Source organism: Sinocyclocheilus grahami, unplaced genomic scaffold (genome assembly GCF_001515645.1).
Source record: "Sinocyclocheilus grahami isolate Dianchi unplaced genomic scaffold, SAMN03320097.WGS_v1.1 scaffold45.1, whole genome shotgun sequence".
Classification (NCBI taxonomy): Eukaryota; Metazoa; Chordata; class Actinopteri; order Cypriniformes; family Cyprinidae; genus Sinocyclocheilus; species Sinocyclocheilus grahami.
In genome coordinates, this window is record NW_015505224.1 from 299,585 (window position 1) to 318,165 (window position 18,581).

The 18,581-nt window shown below is 36.4% G+C and overlaps 1 protein-coding gene across 9 annotated transcripts in view; it reads left to right on the forward strand.

Moving 5' to 3' along the window:
• LOC107582486 (MAP/microtubule affinity-regulating kinase 3-like) overlaps positions 1 to 18,581 on the forward strand; it is a 35,878-nt gene that overhangs the window by 3,022 nt on the left and 14,275 nt on the right. For 4 of the 9 annotated variants that reach the window (XM_016268339.1, XM_016268340.1, XM_016268342.1 and 1 more), the window contains 9 exons: positions 1,196 to 1,387; positions 2,108 to 2,161; positions 11,297 to 11,345; positions 12,937 to 13,002; positions 13,089 to 13,159; positions 14,484 to 14,540; positions 14,686 to 14,922; positions 14,999 to 15,118; positions 15,916 to 16,015. In XM_016268339.1, coding sequence (XP_016123825.1) covers positions 1,196 to 1,387; positions 2,108 to 2,161; positions 11,297 to 11,345; positions 12,937 to 13,002; positions 13,089 to 13,159; positions 14,484 to 14,540; positions 14,686 to 14,922; positions 14,999 to 15,118; positions 15,916 to 16,015 — 946 coding nt within the window. Of the gene's footprint in view, positions 1 to 221; positions 372 to 1,195; positions 1,388 to 2,107; positions 2,162 to 11,296; positions 11,346 to 12,936; positions 13,003 to 13,088; positions 13,160 to 14,483; positions 14,541 to 14,685; positions 14,923 to 14,998; positions 15,119 to 15,915; positions 16,016 to 18,581 lie in introns of those variants that run through there. The other 5 variants (XM_016268343.1, XM_016268344.1, XM_016268336.1 and 2 more) reach the window with 4 other exon arrangements.

The window sequence follows — 18,581 nt, forward strand, 5'->3', positions numbered from 1 at the left end:
CACACACTCTCTCTCTCTCTCTCACACACACACACACACACACACACACTCACACACACACACACACACACTCTCTCTCTCTCACACACACACACTCTCTCTCTCACACACACACACACACACACACACACACACACACTCTCTCTCTCTCTCACACACACACACTCTCTCTCACACACACACACATGCACTGGGTGTCAAAAAGACTCCAGCAGTAATGCAGTTAGTCAGTATCGGTTTTGGTGGATGGGAGATTATTGATGAGTTCTTCTCACAGAAAAGACAGGGCTGTTTGGTTCAATGCCATTCAGCTTGCCAACACAAAAATGAGAGGATCGCAATCTAATATGAAGCATCGTGCAACACTAAGCGTAAGTGACCTTTAATCATGACTGTTCTTTGCATTTTATTGCTTTTTGTACATTTTGTATCAAGCCTGAGGCTGTTGGTGGATTTATAAATCTATTAGGCAGAGCTTTGTGGATAACAGTCAAGTCGGGGCGTCAGGGACAATATGCAGGATTTAGTGGGAGCATTGTATAGCGCAGTGTCAGCATTGCCTTATATACAGAGGTGTTCGTACCACTTGAGACTCACCGACTTACTAAATGTCATCCTGTTGCACTCATGACCTCTGAATGGGACAGTTCGGTTAGTCTCAGTGCTATTTGTTGCCTGGTGTATGTTGCACAAAGGTCCTCTCACAAGGTCACAAGAGACCTTGAGAACTATTAGCATAATGAAATTAACTTGAACTTGTGATTTAATTTTTTTTTTAAATGTGTATATATAGAAGTACTTTTGATGTCTAACTTGTTAATGTTTTGGTTAACTTGTGTCAATTTTTTGACGTTTTTAAAAAAAGTAATAAAGATGTATGTTGTCGGGGTGAGGATGGATGTGACTGTGTTAATGGACCTCTCTGATGTGGCATGGGTGGAGTCAATATTAGTGATTTCTACCCTCACTAGGACCTCTGTGTTGGTTGCCAATATCTGGTCTTTACATGACTGGGCAAAATCTGGGATAAAATGAACAAGACTGAAATTATAATTTGGAATTTTTTTTGGGGGGGGGGGGGGGGATTAAGTTTCCATGCATAGATAATGACTGCTTTTTCAAACACACAAATTTGTAACATATACATTTTTGTTATTGTTTTTTTGTAATTTATGTGTGTTTTTATTCCTAACAGCATACAACGAATGGCCATGGCCGAGGGGAGGTGGCCTCTCGATCTGTGAGGTCGAGTGGTCGAAACCGAAATTCTAGCTCGGGATTAGATGATGTGCACCCCCTTATTGGGAATTACCGACTTCTAAAAACCATTGGAAAGGGCAACTTTGCCAAGGTCAAACTGGCTCGCCATATCCTCACAGGAAACGAGGTGAGGAGTCAAGAGTCATGAGTGTGTTTCCTGACACACACAGTGGACCACGGGGGTTTTCCAGACACAAACATGCTTTTCTGCTTTCATGTTTCCTTTTGGAATTTTTGGAATTATAACACTTTGTAAAACTCAGTTGAGCAGTGTGATAAATTTAAAAAGTGATACATTTATGTAATTTGGAAAAATCTCATGATTGATTTAATTTTTTTACACACACATGCATGTTAGATTATTGATATCTTAAACATGCACAATCATTCCAAAGTTTGGGGCCAGTAAGAAGATCCAAGGATGCATTAAAATGATCAAAAGTGACAGTAAAGACATTTATACAACTGTTTTCAACATTTATAATAATAAGAACCATTAATATTAACTGAGCACCAATAATATTTGACGATAACTAAGCAGCAAATCAGCATATTAGAGTGATTTCTGAAGGATCATGTGACACTGAAGACTGGAGTAATGATGCTGAAAATTCAGCTTTGCCATCACAAAAATAAATTACATTTTAAAATAAGAAACCGCTATTTTAAATTGTAATATAATTTTACAGTATTGCGGTTTTTATTGTATTTTGTTTATCAAGTAAATAAAAAAATTTCACCAACCCCAAACGTTTGAATGCTAGTGTTATATAATTGAATGATATTTTAGGTTGCCAGTTTCTCAAATTTTGCAAAATTCCACTAAAAGATTTTTTTTCTTTCTCAGGTGGCAATAAAGATTATCGATAAAACCCAACTAAATCCAACAAGCCTTCAAAAGGTGAGGTTCACATTTAATACTAAAATGTGCATGTTATACGTATTGATGTAAAACTGTGTCATGATGATTCAGGGATTTTCTTCCTCAGTGCTGCTAGAGTTGTGTCATTTACCTACAGGAAGTTCTGGTTGTTCATGACTCTGGGACATTGTTTTTGTCTGTGTTGCGTATTGACTACTTGGTTAGTTTTGTGTTTGGCAGTGGTGCAGTTCCATACTGATTCATAGGTAATGCTGGCAGTCAGCTCAGATTTCTAAACTGAATGCTGACTGCAGTGCTGATCTTCTGTGCTATCCAGAGCATTTATCAAAATCTTGTGTAGTAGAATGGAACATCCTGGTGTTCTCAGTCAGCCATCGTTACGAGAAGTCTATTCAAACAGAAGCTCCTCCATCAGTAACCTTCTCACTCTGAGCTCAAATAGTAAAGTACACCAGCTGTGCTGCAATACTGTGCCCACCTACTGCAGGCAGCGCCGCCACTCAAGCCCCTCTCCGCTGAGAACAGCCTTCCACACCTGCGCATTTGCAAACTTGTGTTTGGAAAGGTTTATTTCTAAATGTGTACAAAGCTGTGTGGGAATTGAGAGAGAGAGAGAGCAAATGCTGTAATTTGGTAATGCAGTTAATATAGCACAGACGGCTTGCATTCTATATGTGTTCTCTCGTGACATTTTGTTCTCTTAAAGGGATAGTCCACCAAAAAAAGGATGATATTTTGAAGATTCTCTCATAATTTTTGTCTATTCATTGAAAGTCCAGGCTACCAGAATTGTCACTCTTCTTCAGAAAGCTTGAGAAAGACATCATAACAGTAGTCCATCTGAATCAAGTGGTTTAATCTAAGTCTTCTTGGATGAACAGCTTTAATTTAGACTTTTTTTTTTATTTTACTTAAACATTGATCATCTCACATAGAGCACATCAAGTATGGTAAACCGTATCTCAGTTGTACTTGCTTGATGTGACGCTGTTATAGATTAAGTATTGTTAAATCTATAGTTCCTCGGTTAAAGAAACTTTTTAGCAAGTTGTGAATCTGTTGGATCGTTCTTGCTGATTGTACTCAACAATCATACAGTGTAACTAATGTAGACTGATTCATAAAATTACTATTATAAACTGTTTCTTTTAACAAACCAAAAGGACTTGTGAATCAATGTCATGAGATGTGTTTGAATCAGTTTAATGACTCGCTGAATAGTTTGTAGTGTCTGTCTACTTACTCTCAGAATCGCAAGTCATTGTCATATTTAAAATGAACATACTAATGCCGAGTTCACTACTAAAGTCGTTGGATCACCATTGTTTTCACACTGCACGACTATCTGGGGTAGTTCACATTGCATGATGGATCGGTGACAAGAGGTTACGCACTGCATGACTTTACAATACGAAGAACGTTACGAAGAATACGTTTCATATAACTCCTCTCCGAACTTCCTGCTGCTCTGTATCTTGCTCTCACATTGGCTGTAGGTTGCACCGATTTGCTGATTTCGGGCATTTGACTGTGATTTCGTAAGTGAAAATTGAGGCTAAAATCATGCAGTGTGTACTCGGCATTAATATACTAAGGAAATTATTATTAGTAGTAGTAGTCATTAAGGAACAGGAAATGTTTCCTGTTTCTAATGTCAACATATAAGGTTTTGATCACATTATTTACATTTTATTGAAATTTTGTGATCAGAAAAGCTCAATTGTCTATGGTGTGAAGTGTAATGATATATGAATCACAGCTCACACAGAAGTCACGTTCAAAGCCATTGGTCATTGCGATGAATTCACGCGTCCAGCTGAAACCGATACGAAATCTCTATTGAGAAGTCTTTCGGCATTAAGTGAAATTCCCGATCGTTTGGGTTCCTATTGAAATGACTGGATTTTGCCCATGAAAATTTGCTGAGCAGTGGTTAAAGGGATAGTTCACCCAAAAAAGAAAATGTGATGTTTATCTGCTTACCCCCAGGGCATCCAAAATGTAGGTGACTTTGTTTCTTCAGTAGAACACAAACGAAGATTTTTAACTCAAACCGTTGCAGTCTGTCAGTCTTATAATGGAAGTGAATGGGAATCACGGCTTTGAGAGTCAAAAAAAAACATACACAAACAAAACCAAATTAAACCCTGCAGCTCAATACATTGATGTGTAAAGACACGAAACGATCGGTCTGTGCATGAAACTGAACAGTATTTATATCGTTCTTTACCTCTGATGCACTGCAATGTCTGAATTGTCTGAACTGTCCTGAGCGCGTCCACGAAAGCCAGGCGTGACGCGTCTTGTTCTTGCTTTACGGCAGATCGCAGACTTATAAGTGCTTTACCGCCACCTATCTTTCAAATGGACCATTGACACTCCTAATTGAGATTGTAGATAGAGTGTCAATAAATACTGTTCAGTTTCTTTACACATCAGTGTATCGTCACGAGCCGCTGGCTTTAATTTGGTTTTGTTTATGTTTTTTGACTCTCAAAGCCGTGATTCCCATTCACTTCCATTATAAGACTGACAGACTGCAAAGGTTTGAGTTAAAAAATTTCGTTTGTGTTCTCAGTTCAGACATTGCAGTGCATCAGAGGTAAAAAAATTATAAAAACTATATAAATACCTTTTATTTACCTTTACCTAATTACCGGTTGCGATGACACGAAAATAAAAACCAATCCGCATTATGTCCCATGCTTTTCACGGTTGTGGATGATTAGAACAAAAACACAAACCTGTATTGCTTGTCACTCTGTAGCGTTGCGTCTGGTTATGACACTGTTATGGTGAACAGTTTGGAGATCACAATCAGTCTTCACAACAGCCAAGGTGGAAAGAGGAGGAGGAGGAGGAAGAGGATATGAGGGGGTAGGACAGATGGACATTTGGGTGGGCCGACAGTGAAGTGACAGACTGGAGGGACCTCAAAATGGTATGAGATGGAAGATAAAGGCCAGAACAGGCAGAGACAGAAACAGCCTGATGACAGCCCGAACAAGTGGAGTAGAAGGTGTACATATGAGGGATAAATGTGAAACGAAAGGCCGGGAGAGATGTGTGCATGGGATGATCAGAAGAATTCAAATGATAATGCTAATCAGTGCTCGCTCAGAGATATACAAGCAGAGGACGCGTCTCTAATTTTAACTGGGAGCTGCTCGCCACAGCCACCATTAGTTTTTCCACAGCACCATTGATTGGGATTCAGAGTGTATCCTCTCTCTGTGGCCTGCTGGTCATCAGCCAACACACGGCTGTGACTCATGCACCGCAATAATGAGAGACCGGCCCAATCAGGCCTCTTTGGTCTTTCTATGTTTTTGCTTTAATTATCAGCATCGCTTTCATTTTCTCTTCTTTGTAACCCTTTGGTGTGCATTATGTGCCAACGATGAAATGGTTTATTTTCACATTAAATGTTTTGATGTAAAATACACTACATTCAAAGGTTTTTCTTTTTTCTTTTAAATGAACTCCTCTTCATTGGCTACTTTCACACAGTGTTTGAAATCAGCTACTATATTGACTAAAAAAGTGTGACTTTCAAATTGTCCTGACTCCTGTTTATACAATAGCTTACATTAGTGAACTGAACCAAAGAGGTCTTGGTTTTGCTGCCAGGTTTTTAAAAAAAAAAACTAAACTAAACTGAAATGTGATGTGACTAATGAACCAAGATGTGCAGGAAGATGACGACACTGATCCGTTTCTGTTCTCATGATAGCTGTGAATTGCACCTGTACAGATGCAGATGGCAACTTTAAAATGACCAATGTTTATAGTTTTGCTGTTGGATGAGAATATGTAACTGTATTATTACAGAATTATTTATATACCATTACAGTTAATAATATTTTAAGAATGATTGTTTCAGTTGTTATTTTAGTTGAAGTTTTAGGAGTTTGATTCTATGCCTTCATTTCCTTGCTGTTGAAGCAGTGGAGCATGCTGCAATGTTTTTAGGAATTCCAGGTTGTGTTACTCTAACACTTGTCCTCATGATTGTGCATGTGTGGGTTATTGTGAGTTGGAGGTTGTGTAATTGCCTGTGGGCGTTTGAGCTCCACACTAGGTCTGGTCCCTCGACTGAAGTGAGATGTTCTGCTGTGGACTGGTGTTTTTTAGTCATCACGGAGGCGTTAAGATGGTGCGCCAAAGGGAGAGAGAGTGTGAGAGCTGAGAGAAACAGAGGAAAATCTTTAGAAAACAGACAATTATGTGAAAATATAAATCAGAAATTAATTGGAATTCATTTGAAACTGGAATAAAAAAATGTTAAAGCAAGGTTATCATGTTAAATAAAAAATTGTTGGACCCCCGTTGTGTGTGTCTTTTAAGACATTGTCCTTTTTTATTTTCCGTTTGATAATTATTTTATCTTAAACATTTTATGAAAGCATTAATCTTTGCTTAACAACAGATCTGAGTGTCTTTGATGGATTCAGACATTTTGACAGTGCCACTGTCTAATAACTTGGGGAAGTCGACTTCTAATGGTTCGAGAGTCGGACTCGTAACCCAAAAGGTTGTGGGTTCGAGTCTCATACCGGCAGGGATTGTAGGTGGGGGGAGTGAATATACAGCGCTCTCTCCCTCCTTCAATACCACGACTGAGGTACCCTTGAGCAAGGCACCGAACCCCCAACTGCTCCCCGCAGCAAAAATGGCTGCCCACTGCTCCGGGTGTGTGTTCACTGCTGTGTGTGTGTTCACTGCTGTGTGTGTGTTCACTGCTGTGTGTGTGCACTTTGGATGGGTTAAATGCAGAGCACTAATTCCAAGTATGGGTCACCACACTTGGCCACATGTCACTTCACTCACTCACTCACTTAACAAACTCAAGAGTGAGAACAGGATGGCATCGTTTGAGTCATGTGTTCAGTAGTCTTATCTGGCCTTTCCCAGACCTCTCTGCTTCACCAAACTTTTAGGATGAGAGTACAGAGACAAATCACCATTGATTTGCATCTTGGGAACTTTTTCCCTCCTTTCTTTCTCTTTGACCATTATCTTTACTTTTCTTATCATTGGCAGTTTGCTGTATTCAGAGAGCAGTGATGGGACTTTGAAAATATTACTTGCATGTAACAAGTATTAGGGCTGTATTATATATATTGAATATTTGATATTTCCACAATTTTGCTTGCAATGTACTTGCACACTGTTTAATGACCTTCACATTTTCTAAAGTTTAAAGTAAGGTCAATTCAAAGTTTCAGTGAACTGATTCAAAACACTGATCTCTACGAATCATTCAAAATGTTCAGTGAAATCCGGTGTGCACATTTACACTACCATTCAAGCATTTAGTAAGATTTTGTAATGTTTTTGAAAGAATTGCTTTTATTTGATCAGAAAAGCGGTAATATTGTGAAGTAAATACTTTATTATTAAAATGTATATAGAACAATTTAAAATAATTATTCATATATTTTTTTATGTAATTTATTGCTGTTTTGGCAAAGCTGAATTTTCTTTGAATATAAAGGTCAAAGGAACGGTACTATTTATTTAAAATAAAAATATGTTGTAACATTTTAAATATCATTATAAATATCAATTTAATGCATCCTTGCTGAATAAACAAATGGATTTCTCCCGAGTAGTAATAGCAATAATTTTGCTTACTGACCTCAATTTTAACTGAGAGTCTAAGTCCTTTTACAAAAACATGAGCATTGAAAATGTCATCTGCTTATTTTTAGAAATGAATGCATGAGTCCTGATTACTTTCCTTAATATTAAAGCTGAACTTGTATTGAACCTGGAACATTTCTTTTACCTGTCACAACTATTTTTTACGGTCTTCAGATTAAGGGAAGACACTGCAGGCAAAACCATTTTTAATGCACTGGTGAATTGAGATTTTGTCCTGTTTTATCTTCACAACTTGTCTTCTTTTAGACTAGTGGAAAAAAACCCAAGTAATTTCAGTACGTCTTTAAAGGCTGTTTTCTCAAAATTAGTTTTTCCTCATGCACTGAGCCAGAAATCGTCACTTCACCAAACTTAACAGTTTTCTTCCAATCTTTACTCTAAAGCTCTTTCCAGAGGGGCCTGTTCATTATGGAAGCATATGGGTAGCAAAATTCATTTTGAAATGTAATATGCAATATGTAAAATGGCAATGTATTTAAATTTACATTTTCCCATACATATGTGCAACATTAAGTGCAAAATGAAAATTAAATGATATAATTTACATTTGCCATTTCCTACACTAGTTTTAATATGCAAATTAAAAACATATTTTAACGCTTTATAAGTTGCAAAATTAAAATAAAATTGCATTACCCAAATTGATACCACGACTGAGGTGCCCTTGAGCAAGGCACTGAACCCCCAACTGCTCCCCGGGCGCCGCAGCAAAAATGGCTGCCCACTGCTCCGGGTGTGTGTTCACGGTGTGTGTGTGTTCACTGCTGTGTGTGTGCACTTTGGATGGATAAATGCAGAGCACTAATTCCGAGTATGGGTCACCATACTTGGCCACATGTCACTTCACTTCACATGTCACTTCACTTCACTTGATGTTTAACATGTCCAAGCATAAACTGTAGCAAAATTATCATTTAAATGCCATTTTTCCTAAATGCATTTAGACTTACGGGTATGACACTTGGGATTGCATTTTCATCGTGATACGCGTGATCATTATCGCAAACTGCAGTGTGAGTTTCAAAATGCATTCTGAGCCAAAGGTGCAGCAAAAGGGTAGCAGAAATGGTGATTTGTAGTTTAAGTCAATGCGGATTTGAAAATGCATTCCGAGCCGATCACGCCCCCAGCCTGTCAATCATTATATCAAGGCAGGGCTCGGCAACAGGACGCACAATAGGTCAATATTCACCATTAACCAAACGCTTTTCACCTGCCTCAACATTTCTCACTGTTTACACTACGATTGATGCACATAAGCAAACAGACAGTGCAATTCTACACTTTTACCTATTTGCCACCATACTTTATTCTTCTCCTATAATGGATCGCGTGTCCTCGAGTGCCTAAGTGTTGCAGGTGCGTCGCACATCTCACTGTCTGCATGCCGAGTGATGCACGTAAGCAAAAAGTGCAATTCTAACATTACACTTATTTACCATCTTACATTATATTTTGTTCCTCTCTTTTAATCCATAATATAGCGCATGTTCTGTGGCACCTAAATGTCACACGACTGCCACAAGAGCTCTCACTGTTTACAGCCACCGGACACCGCAATTGATGCCCATGATTTTTAATATTAAGTTATCTCACTTTGTCTGTGGCATGTTCTGTGACAGCTGTGTCTAGATCTGACTGGTGAAGTGTCATCTGGGGCAGGCATGAGTAGCAGCGTTTTTTGTTTGGTCACGGGCATCAACCGGAGTGTAAACAGACCAAGAGATCTTAAGGCATGCGCGATACTTGGGTACCACGGGACGTGTGCTCTATTATGGGTTAGAAGAGAAGAAGGCAACACTGTGTCTACACTGGATGCGAGTGGTGCAACAAACGACAGTATTGAACCCATTATAATCAGCGATGCGGTCTAAACTGGATGCGGCGCGATGCGACAGGACAACTGTCATGTCCGGTGTAGCCACGGTGTAAGGTGGCAAGTAAATAAGCCTAAGTGTAGAATTGCACTGTCTGTTTGCTTATGTGCATCAATCGGAGTGTAAACAGTGAGAAATGTTGAGGCAGGTGAAAAGCGTTTGGTTAATGGTGAATATTGACCTATTGTGTGTCCTGTTGCCGAGCCCCGCCTTGATGTAATGATTGACAGGCTGGGGGCGTGATCGGCTCGGAATGCATTTTCAAATTCACATCGGCTAGTCTACACTGATCGCAGGGTATTTAATGAAAATGCAATTGAAACGTCTTGAGTGTGAGTGTCAATGCATTTAAGAAAAATAAAAGACATTTAAATCACCATTTCTGCTACCCTTTTGCTGCACCTTTTGCTCAGAATGCATTGTGAAATTCACACTGCATTTTGCTACAATTATCACACGTATCACGATGAAAATGCAATCCCAAGTGTCATACCCGTAAGTCTAAATGCATTTAGGAAAAATGGCATTTAAATGATAATTTTGCTACAGCTTTTGCTTGGACATGTTAAACATCTAATCAATTTGGGTAATACATTTTCATTTTCATTTTGCAACTTATAAAGCGTTAAAATATTTTTAATTTACATATTAAAACTAGTGTAGGTAAATGTAAATTATATAATTGAATTTTCATTTTGCACTAAATGTTGCACATATGTATGGGAAAATGAAAATTTATATAAAGAAATGCATTGCCATTTTGCAAATTACATTTCAAAATGAATTTTGATACCCATATGCTTCCATAGTTCATATATAATTTGCCTAATTTATATATTTTATTCCTAAAACTTTTTTTTTTCTGTCTGTTGTCTGTGTTTTCTGATTTATAAAGCGGTAAAGAGATATTCAAACAAGAATTTCAAACCTGACTTCATCCAATATTCAGGTTTCTGTTCTGGAAATATATGCATGTTTGTGCATATTTCATTAGTAATGCCTCTTTTGCATATTTAAACTCGTAACACAAAACAATTGTCTTAATGTTCAGTGATTAATCAGCTGGGGAGGTATGGTGATATCTGAGTTTGTATCTAAATGTACATGTTGTTCTAATACAGTATATGAGTTGTGCAGTGGCCTCAGTGTTTCATAGTTGAGGGAAAAAACGTTTATGAGTGGGTATAACTCACAGAATGTAGTGTGGTGAGAATTGGATTGGGTTTATGATGTACTGAAAGTGTTTCCCTGTGGTCCAAAATCACACCGCGTCTCTTGCACTCTCTCTGAAGCTACAATTGTGAGAGCAGGACGTGCTAACAGCTCAGGAACACAGTCTGCCTACTATAGCGCTATTAAAGATGCATGACTCTTCCATTCCATCGAGAGGGGAGTATTCAGCCTTTTTTTTTTTAAGAGATCAATAATGAATAGCACTTAACGCTAGTTTCCACTGAAAAGGAAACACTCTGTTCGCTATGACAATGACACAGTCCAGTTGTATTTAGCTTCCTGTTTCATGTTAATGCTGAAAGATGGTGCAAAGCTTTTGTTTAACAATTCATTGTGACATGTTGATTACATTTAGTTATGATCTTCTCTTCAACAGCTTTCTAGAGAAGTCACAATTATGAAGAATTTAAACCACCCAAATATTGGTAAGCATGTTTATATGCACGCGCGCACACACACACACACACACACACACCAGTGTTTTTATCTAAAACTATAACTAGAAACATTTTCGTTAATTGAATTAAAACTGAAATAAACGAAAATAAATAAAACGGTTGTTAACTAAAACTATAATTAAAAAGGTTTTTGTTAATTGAGTTAAAACTAAAATAAAATCAAATATTAGATGAAAAACTTAAATGAAAATTAGAAATGTTGCATTTAGCAAATAAAAACAGTTTGTTAAAATACTAAAATGACTAAATCTGAAATAAAAATGAATCAAAACTTGAAATAAAATTAATAGAGATGACAAACATATAACAGAATGACTAAAAATTTTAAATGAAAACAAAAAATTAAAATAACTAATTCGATGTATTATTAACTATAATAATATAGAAATAACCAAAATAACAGTGATACTTGTTTCCACTTCCCCCTTTTTGAATCGGTACAACAGCCCATAAGTAGTGGCTTAGATAATGTTCTTCTAATTTAGTTTAATTGATTCTCCCACATTTGTTGTCAGTTCCTGTTTGCAAACAGAATAATGATTATCAGAGGAAGACACGTCGTCATGTCTTCACTCAGAGGGGCTTTATGTATCACTAGCCTATATTTAGACACACTGTCGGTGGTACAGCATGAGAGAGAGAGAGAGAGCTGCATGCTGTTTCATGACAGACAGACATTCAACAAAATGGGAAGATGTGGAACATGCTTTTAAATGTACAGAGGGGGATTTATAAATAAGAAATGATTTCCAAAGAGATGGAAAAATGAAGCTCATGAGAGCGAGGTGGGCGATGAAACCTCTCTTACAAAAGGGATGGTAACAGTTGATAATATGGTATTGAATAATTGGCATATTCATATGCCTTGTTATTTAGATCAGTGTTTTTAGTAATTTATCTTTATGTTTTTATACATGTCTGTTTAGCTTAAATTTATATTTTCAGTTTTAGTAATTGTAGTACTTCAACTTAAACCTATTTGATTTAATTTATTTGCCTAGGCAGCATTTTCAAATACATTTTTAATCTAATATTTGTATTTTATTTCAGTTTTATTAAACTATTTTATTAAAAGAGATTTATTATCTAGTTTATAGTTGTAGTAGTAACAGTTTACCTTTAGTTTAGTTTAGATAACATTAAGATATATATATATATATATATATATATATATATATATATATATATATATATATATATATATATATATATATATATATAGAGAGCATGGTACCAAATAATGCACTTTTACATGTAAAAACTGTATTTATTAATTTGTGCCATTTTTAATAATCAAACCTGACTAATATGTATATTTAAAAAAAAATATCTGTTTAAGTCTGTTTATAATATTGTGTATATAAAAATATATGTATTTTTATAGCATATGTATGCATATTAAAAAAAAAATCATTAAACGCCAATACTATAGAATTAGCATTTAATTCGCATTAGACAGTCCTCCTGATTTGATATTAAAGAAACCTTTTTGCCTCCTTTAATCTTTGTTTATTATTTCTCTGTTCTCCTCTATAATTGCCTGTCTCTCTCTTTATAGTCAAACTGTTTGAGGTGATAGAGACTGAGAAGACACTGTTTCTTGTGATGGAATATGCCAGCGGAGGTAAGTGTGTGTGTGAGAGTTTCATTTTGCATCCTTGTCTTTCCTGAGTGTTTATCTCTGACCTCTGTGCTCTCTGTCTCCTGCAGGTGAGGTGTTTGACTATCTAGTGGCTCATGGGAGGATGAAAGAGAAAGAGGCCAGAGCTAAATTTAGACAGGTGCAGTTCTCTTACTGTTTTCTTTCAACATGTTAGTGATTGGTTTTCTACTCGGTGTGAGTTTAAATTAGTTAATCAGCCTCGTTGTGTCCAGTAATGACCCCAGCCCACTAAACCCACATGTCTTGACTGTTATTAAAGAGCCCTTTAACACATGTTAGTTGTGTTAGGTTACTCAATAATGTCCCTGTACTAGAATGTGGAGAGACTGAAGACACTGGCATTAAGTAGGAATGCAGTAAAAGTAATGTTGCGCTCAGCTCATGCACTCAGAGCGTGTTTGTTACATAATAATTTAACTGGGGATGGAGCGGTGAGTCATTATCAGCAGGGTTGAGTCTGGCCAGTTCTGTGAAACAGAAGAGCCAATCAATGCCAACCATTGAATTTTTGGAAATGCTATTAATGCGAGTCGACAACCCATGACAAGCTTGGCCTGAACCAATGTCCTTTTCCTGAACTTTATTTAGATGCAAGCAACAATACATTTTCCACTTTGATTTATTTAGTATTAAGTGATCAGTATCTAAGGAACTTACAGGTTTGCCAGTACAAAAGTTATGTTTAGGTTTATGTGTAAGTGAGATGTGTTTCTGTGCTGCTAGCATCGGTGGTAGTGGCCTAGAAAAAGAAAAAAATGTATTAGCGCACAGTTTTAATCTGTTTGAAATAAGTCTCTTATGCTCACCAAGGCTGCATTTATTTGATCAAAAGTACAATAAAAACATTAATATTGTAAAATATTTTTTACAATTTAAAATAACTATTGTTAGAATATATTTTCAAATGTAATTTATTCCTGTGATGCAAATCTGAATTTTTAGCATCATTAATCCAGTCTTCAGTATCACATGATCCTTCAGAAATCATTCTAATGTTTTTTTTTAAGATTCTTTGATTAATAGAAAGTTATAGCATTTGATATAGAAATCTTTATTATAAATTCTTTACTGTCAATTTTAATCAATTTAATGCATCCTCGCTGAATAAATGTATTAATTTTATCTTTAAAAATTCTTACTGACCCCAAACTTTTATAAACTTATAACTTATAATAAAAAAAGTTACATTCAAAATCAACCCACAAATCACTTTAGGTGGTCTTTGCACATTTAAAGAAAAATAAATAGATAACAAAGCCTCAAATGCCTCTTTGATATTTGAGGATCCTTCTGGAAGATTGTCACTTTAATGTTTTTCCATGTTTATCAAAACAATGTTTTAATAAAGTTATTAGTTAAAATACCTTTAAAAGGTAAAACAACTGATTGACTAGATTTATTTAATGATTTCAAGCCAGATCTGATTTGTATTTTTTGTTCAGATTGTGTCAGCTGTGCAGTATTGTCACCAAAAACGCATTGTTCACCGAGATTTGAAGGTAAGAAGTTATAGTTTTGTTTTCTCTTTTTTGCAAAAACAGATATGGCATATATGACTGTATTAAAGTGCATATGTGTAAGAAGATGTATGGAAAATGCAAACAAGATGAAAAGAAGCTAAAAGTGATCTGTGTGTTTCCCCAGGCTGAAAACCTGCTGCTAGATGCTGATATGAACATTAAGATAGCAGACTTTGGCTTCAGTAACGAGTTCATGGTGGGAAATAAGCTGGACACGTTCTGCGGCAGCCCCCCTTACGCTGCCCCCGAGCTCTTTCAGGGTAAGAAGTACGACGGGCCGGAGGTGGACGTGTGGAGTTTGGGCGTCATACTCTATACGCTGGTCAGCGGCTCCCTGCCCTTCGATGGACAGAATCTCAAGGTTTTACTTCCCTTTGTCAGTGTTTATATGTGTTTGTGTGCGTCACTGTATACTTACCGCTGTGTGTTTTTCACAGGAACTGCGTGAACGTGTGTTACGTGGTAAATATAGGATCCCTTTTTACATGTCCACGGATTGTGAGAATCTTCTCAAGAGATTCCTGGTCTTGAACCCAACCAAAAGGGGAACGTTAGAGGTTAGTCTCTGTCTCTATCCATCTATCATACCTATTTTCTGGTTGCCTTTTTTAAAAATCTTTTAATAGTGTTTTTCATAACACTTGTTTTGTACTGAAAACAAAGCTGAATGATAAATTCAGTATTTATATATTTATACCAATATAAAATGATGCTGTCATTGCTCAGAAATATTCAGTGAAAATGTGGTGTTATATGAAAGTTATATTGGTGCCATATAAGTGAGAATTATGAAATATTCTTGTTCATTTATCGAATTTAATCTTTTAAGGTACAGATTTACTGTATTTTACTTTATCCTTTAAACATTTATAATATAATAGGCTTCAGGGTTTTTTTTCACTTTTTTTCTCCTTTACCTTTTAAAGCAATTTTAGAGCAAATATATGAAGTTCATTTGCAAAAACAGATAACTCCGGTTTTAACAATTTTCAAAAATCATGTTTTTTCATTGTACATTCCAATTTATCTCAATCAAACTGCAGTTGGGTTATTTTGATTAGGTAATAAAATTACTAAAAAACACAGCTAACTAACACCAATAAAAACATGATAACAATGAAAATAATAAAATATTATTCTGTGTTCAGTTAGGGTTTATTTATTTTTAATCTTTTATCGTTTTTTATTTTTTTATTTTGTCGTAATGATCATTCCTCTGATAAAAATTATTCTGAGAGCATATATATGCATATCTAGATATACTGAATACCAAAGGCTGAAAAAAAAGACATTTCTATCCGCCATTGCATTGAGTCTCAGGCTGGATATGATTATTTTTTTATTTCTCCTTCAGCAAATCATGAAAGAACGCTGGATCAATGCTGGCTTTGAGGACGATGAACTCAAACCCTTCCTTGAGCCAGAGGCCGACATCTCAGACCAGAAGAGAATAGGTAAGAGGAAACTACACTGTAGTTAGTTCGTATGCCACCATATCAATGTTAATTATGCAGCGGAAGCATTTCGCATGATCAACTTCGGAGCCGAGGGACATTTTATATTTATATCACAACACTGAGAGAAAGTATCCAGAGACAATGAAATGAGGGTATAGAGGGCACACTTGTTAGTGTGCGTTGTTGCGTAATATCCAGCAGCTGGCTCCCTCGTCTGTAGACATCTCTGATGTCTACTCCTCCCTCTCCCGCTCTATTTCAGCGAGGATCTCCCCGTGTAGCAATGTGATACGATCACATGACTCCCGGTACGAGAGCTTAGCTCGCAGGAGCACGAGGCAGTGCGGTGCACCCCTGCTTTGCACGCTTATCTGCAGTCATTCCGCACATATGCCTGCCAGCGTAACCACACAGACACATGAGTGCACACCTGGTTACTTATTGAGGAAACTGCAGGAACAAGAACACTTGAATGTGGAAGTCGGAGTACATGGTGACTGTGCTCGTCTAGTCTCCCGCCCCCACTTTGAGAGAAGCCTCACGTTGAGAGGAGCATGCTAGAGCCTGGCAGCCCACAGAGGCCCTTGTGTATGTGTGTATGGAGAGGAGGTGGAACATGGAGCTTTTGCTCTGGAAAGCACTTAAGTCAACCAACATATGGATTCCCATGAGCCCATTAAAAGGCAGATCTGAGAGGGAGATGGAGGCTTAATTCAGGCTCATGAAATATACCTTTCCATCTTGTTTCACTCTGGAACATGCATTAATAGAAAGAGCTCTTCATCACACAACATCCGACTGGCTCATGTATCATGTAGATGCCCTCTTGAAAACCTCTAGACATCCTGACCAGTTTTTTTGTTGTTTATTTAGGTGTGTTCTACTGTTTAAGTTTTTCAACTTTTGGGTTTAGAAAATACTGACTGGTTACATTCATGGTTTTAACCAAAACGGCAAACAATTCCCATCTCTTTTATATATTTAAAACTGCTTGGTAGACTTGTTCTTCTTGTTGGTACAATTATAAATGATATAATATGTTATTGAAATAAATAATTGATTAATTATTAAAGTAATTTATTTAGGGGTTGCACTTTATTTTAAAGTTTGTGTACGGTGTAATTTAATTACTGTGTAATTACAGTGTACTTACCCAAGAAAGTACTGAGTAATATAAGGTAACTAAGTGAACTTAACATGAGTTAAGGTTAGTTTCAGGTTTAGTTCCTAGTTATTTCTCATTTATTAGTAATGTAGTAAGCTCATATGTAAAGCAGAACAGGACAGTAAAGTGCTACTGCGTTAGTTCATGTGTTAGGTTTTGTGGACTAACAAACACCATTTTTATTTATTTTACAGCATTTCTGAATTAAGCTTATTTCATAAATAAACCATTATTCTTTAATTATTAATTACAAACGTTCGTTTTTCATTAACTAATGGGCTATTTTTTTTAACTAAATGTTAAATTAAGTGGTTTAGTTTAAAAAATTGTTTAAAAGTTATATCGAAAGTTCTGTTTGAATATATTTAAAAATGTAATTTATTTCTGTGATGCAAAGCTGAATTTTCAGCATTTATCGCTCTAGTCTTTCTGTCATTCTAATATGTTGATTTGGTGTTTAAAGGGTTAGTTCACCCAAAATTAGTTTCAGGTTTAGTTCCTAGTTATTTCTCATTTATTAGTAATGTAGTAAGCTCATATGTAAAGCAGAACAGGACAGTAAAGTGCTACTGCGTTAGTTCATGTGTTAGGTTTTGTGGACTAACAAACACCATTTTTATTTATTTTACAGCATTTCTGAATTAAGCTTATTTCATAAATAAACCATTATTCTTTAATTATTAATTACAAACGTTCGTTTTTCATTAACTAATGGGCTATTTTTTTTAACTAAATGTTAAATTAAGTGGTTTAGTTTAAAAAATTGTTTAAAAGTTATATCGAAAGTTCTGTTTGAATATATTTAAAAATGTAATTTATTTCTGTGATGCAAAGCTGAATTTTCAGCATTTATCGCTCTAGTCTTTCTGTCATTCTAATATGTTGATTTGGTGTTTAAAGGGTTAGTTCACCCAAAAATTGAAAATTAGCCCATAAATTACTCACCCTCAAGGCATCCTAGGTGTATATGACTTTCTTCTTTCAGACGAATCCAGTCGGAGTTATATTAAAAATGGTCTTTGATCTTTCAAGCTGTTTAATGGCAGTCAGTAGGTGTTGCAGTGCTTCAGTCCAAAAGAAGTTAAATAAAGTGCATCCATCCATAAAAAAAAGTGTCTCACACGGCTCCAGGGGGTGAACAAAGGCCTCCTGTAGCGAATCGATGCGTTTTTGTAAGAAAAATCACTTTAATGTAGCTTGCGCCAGCAGTTGTACACAGAAGCAGTTCCGGGCGGATGATGTATGAGGTCAGCGTTGCGCATGCGCCGGTGGCTCTCGTGAAAACCAACGTTTGTTAACAGGAGCAAAGGAAGCAAAGTTTCCTTACTTTAGCAAAGGAAAACCAGTCTCCTCTTGGCTTATATCGAAATCCTCCGACATTCTTCTTTACAAATCCTC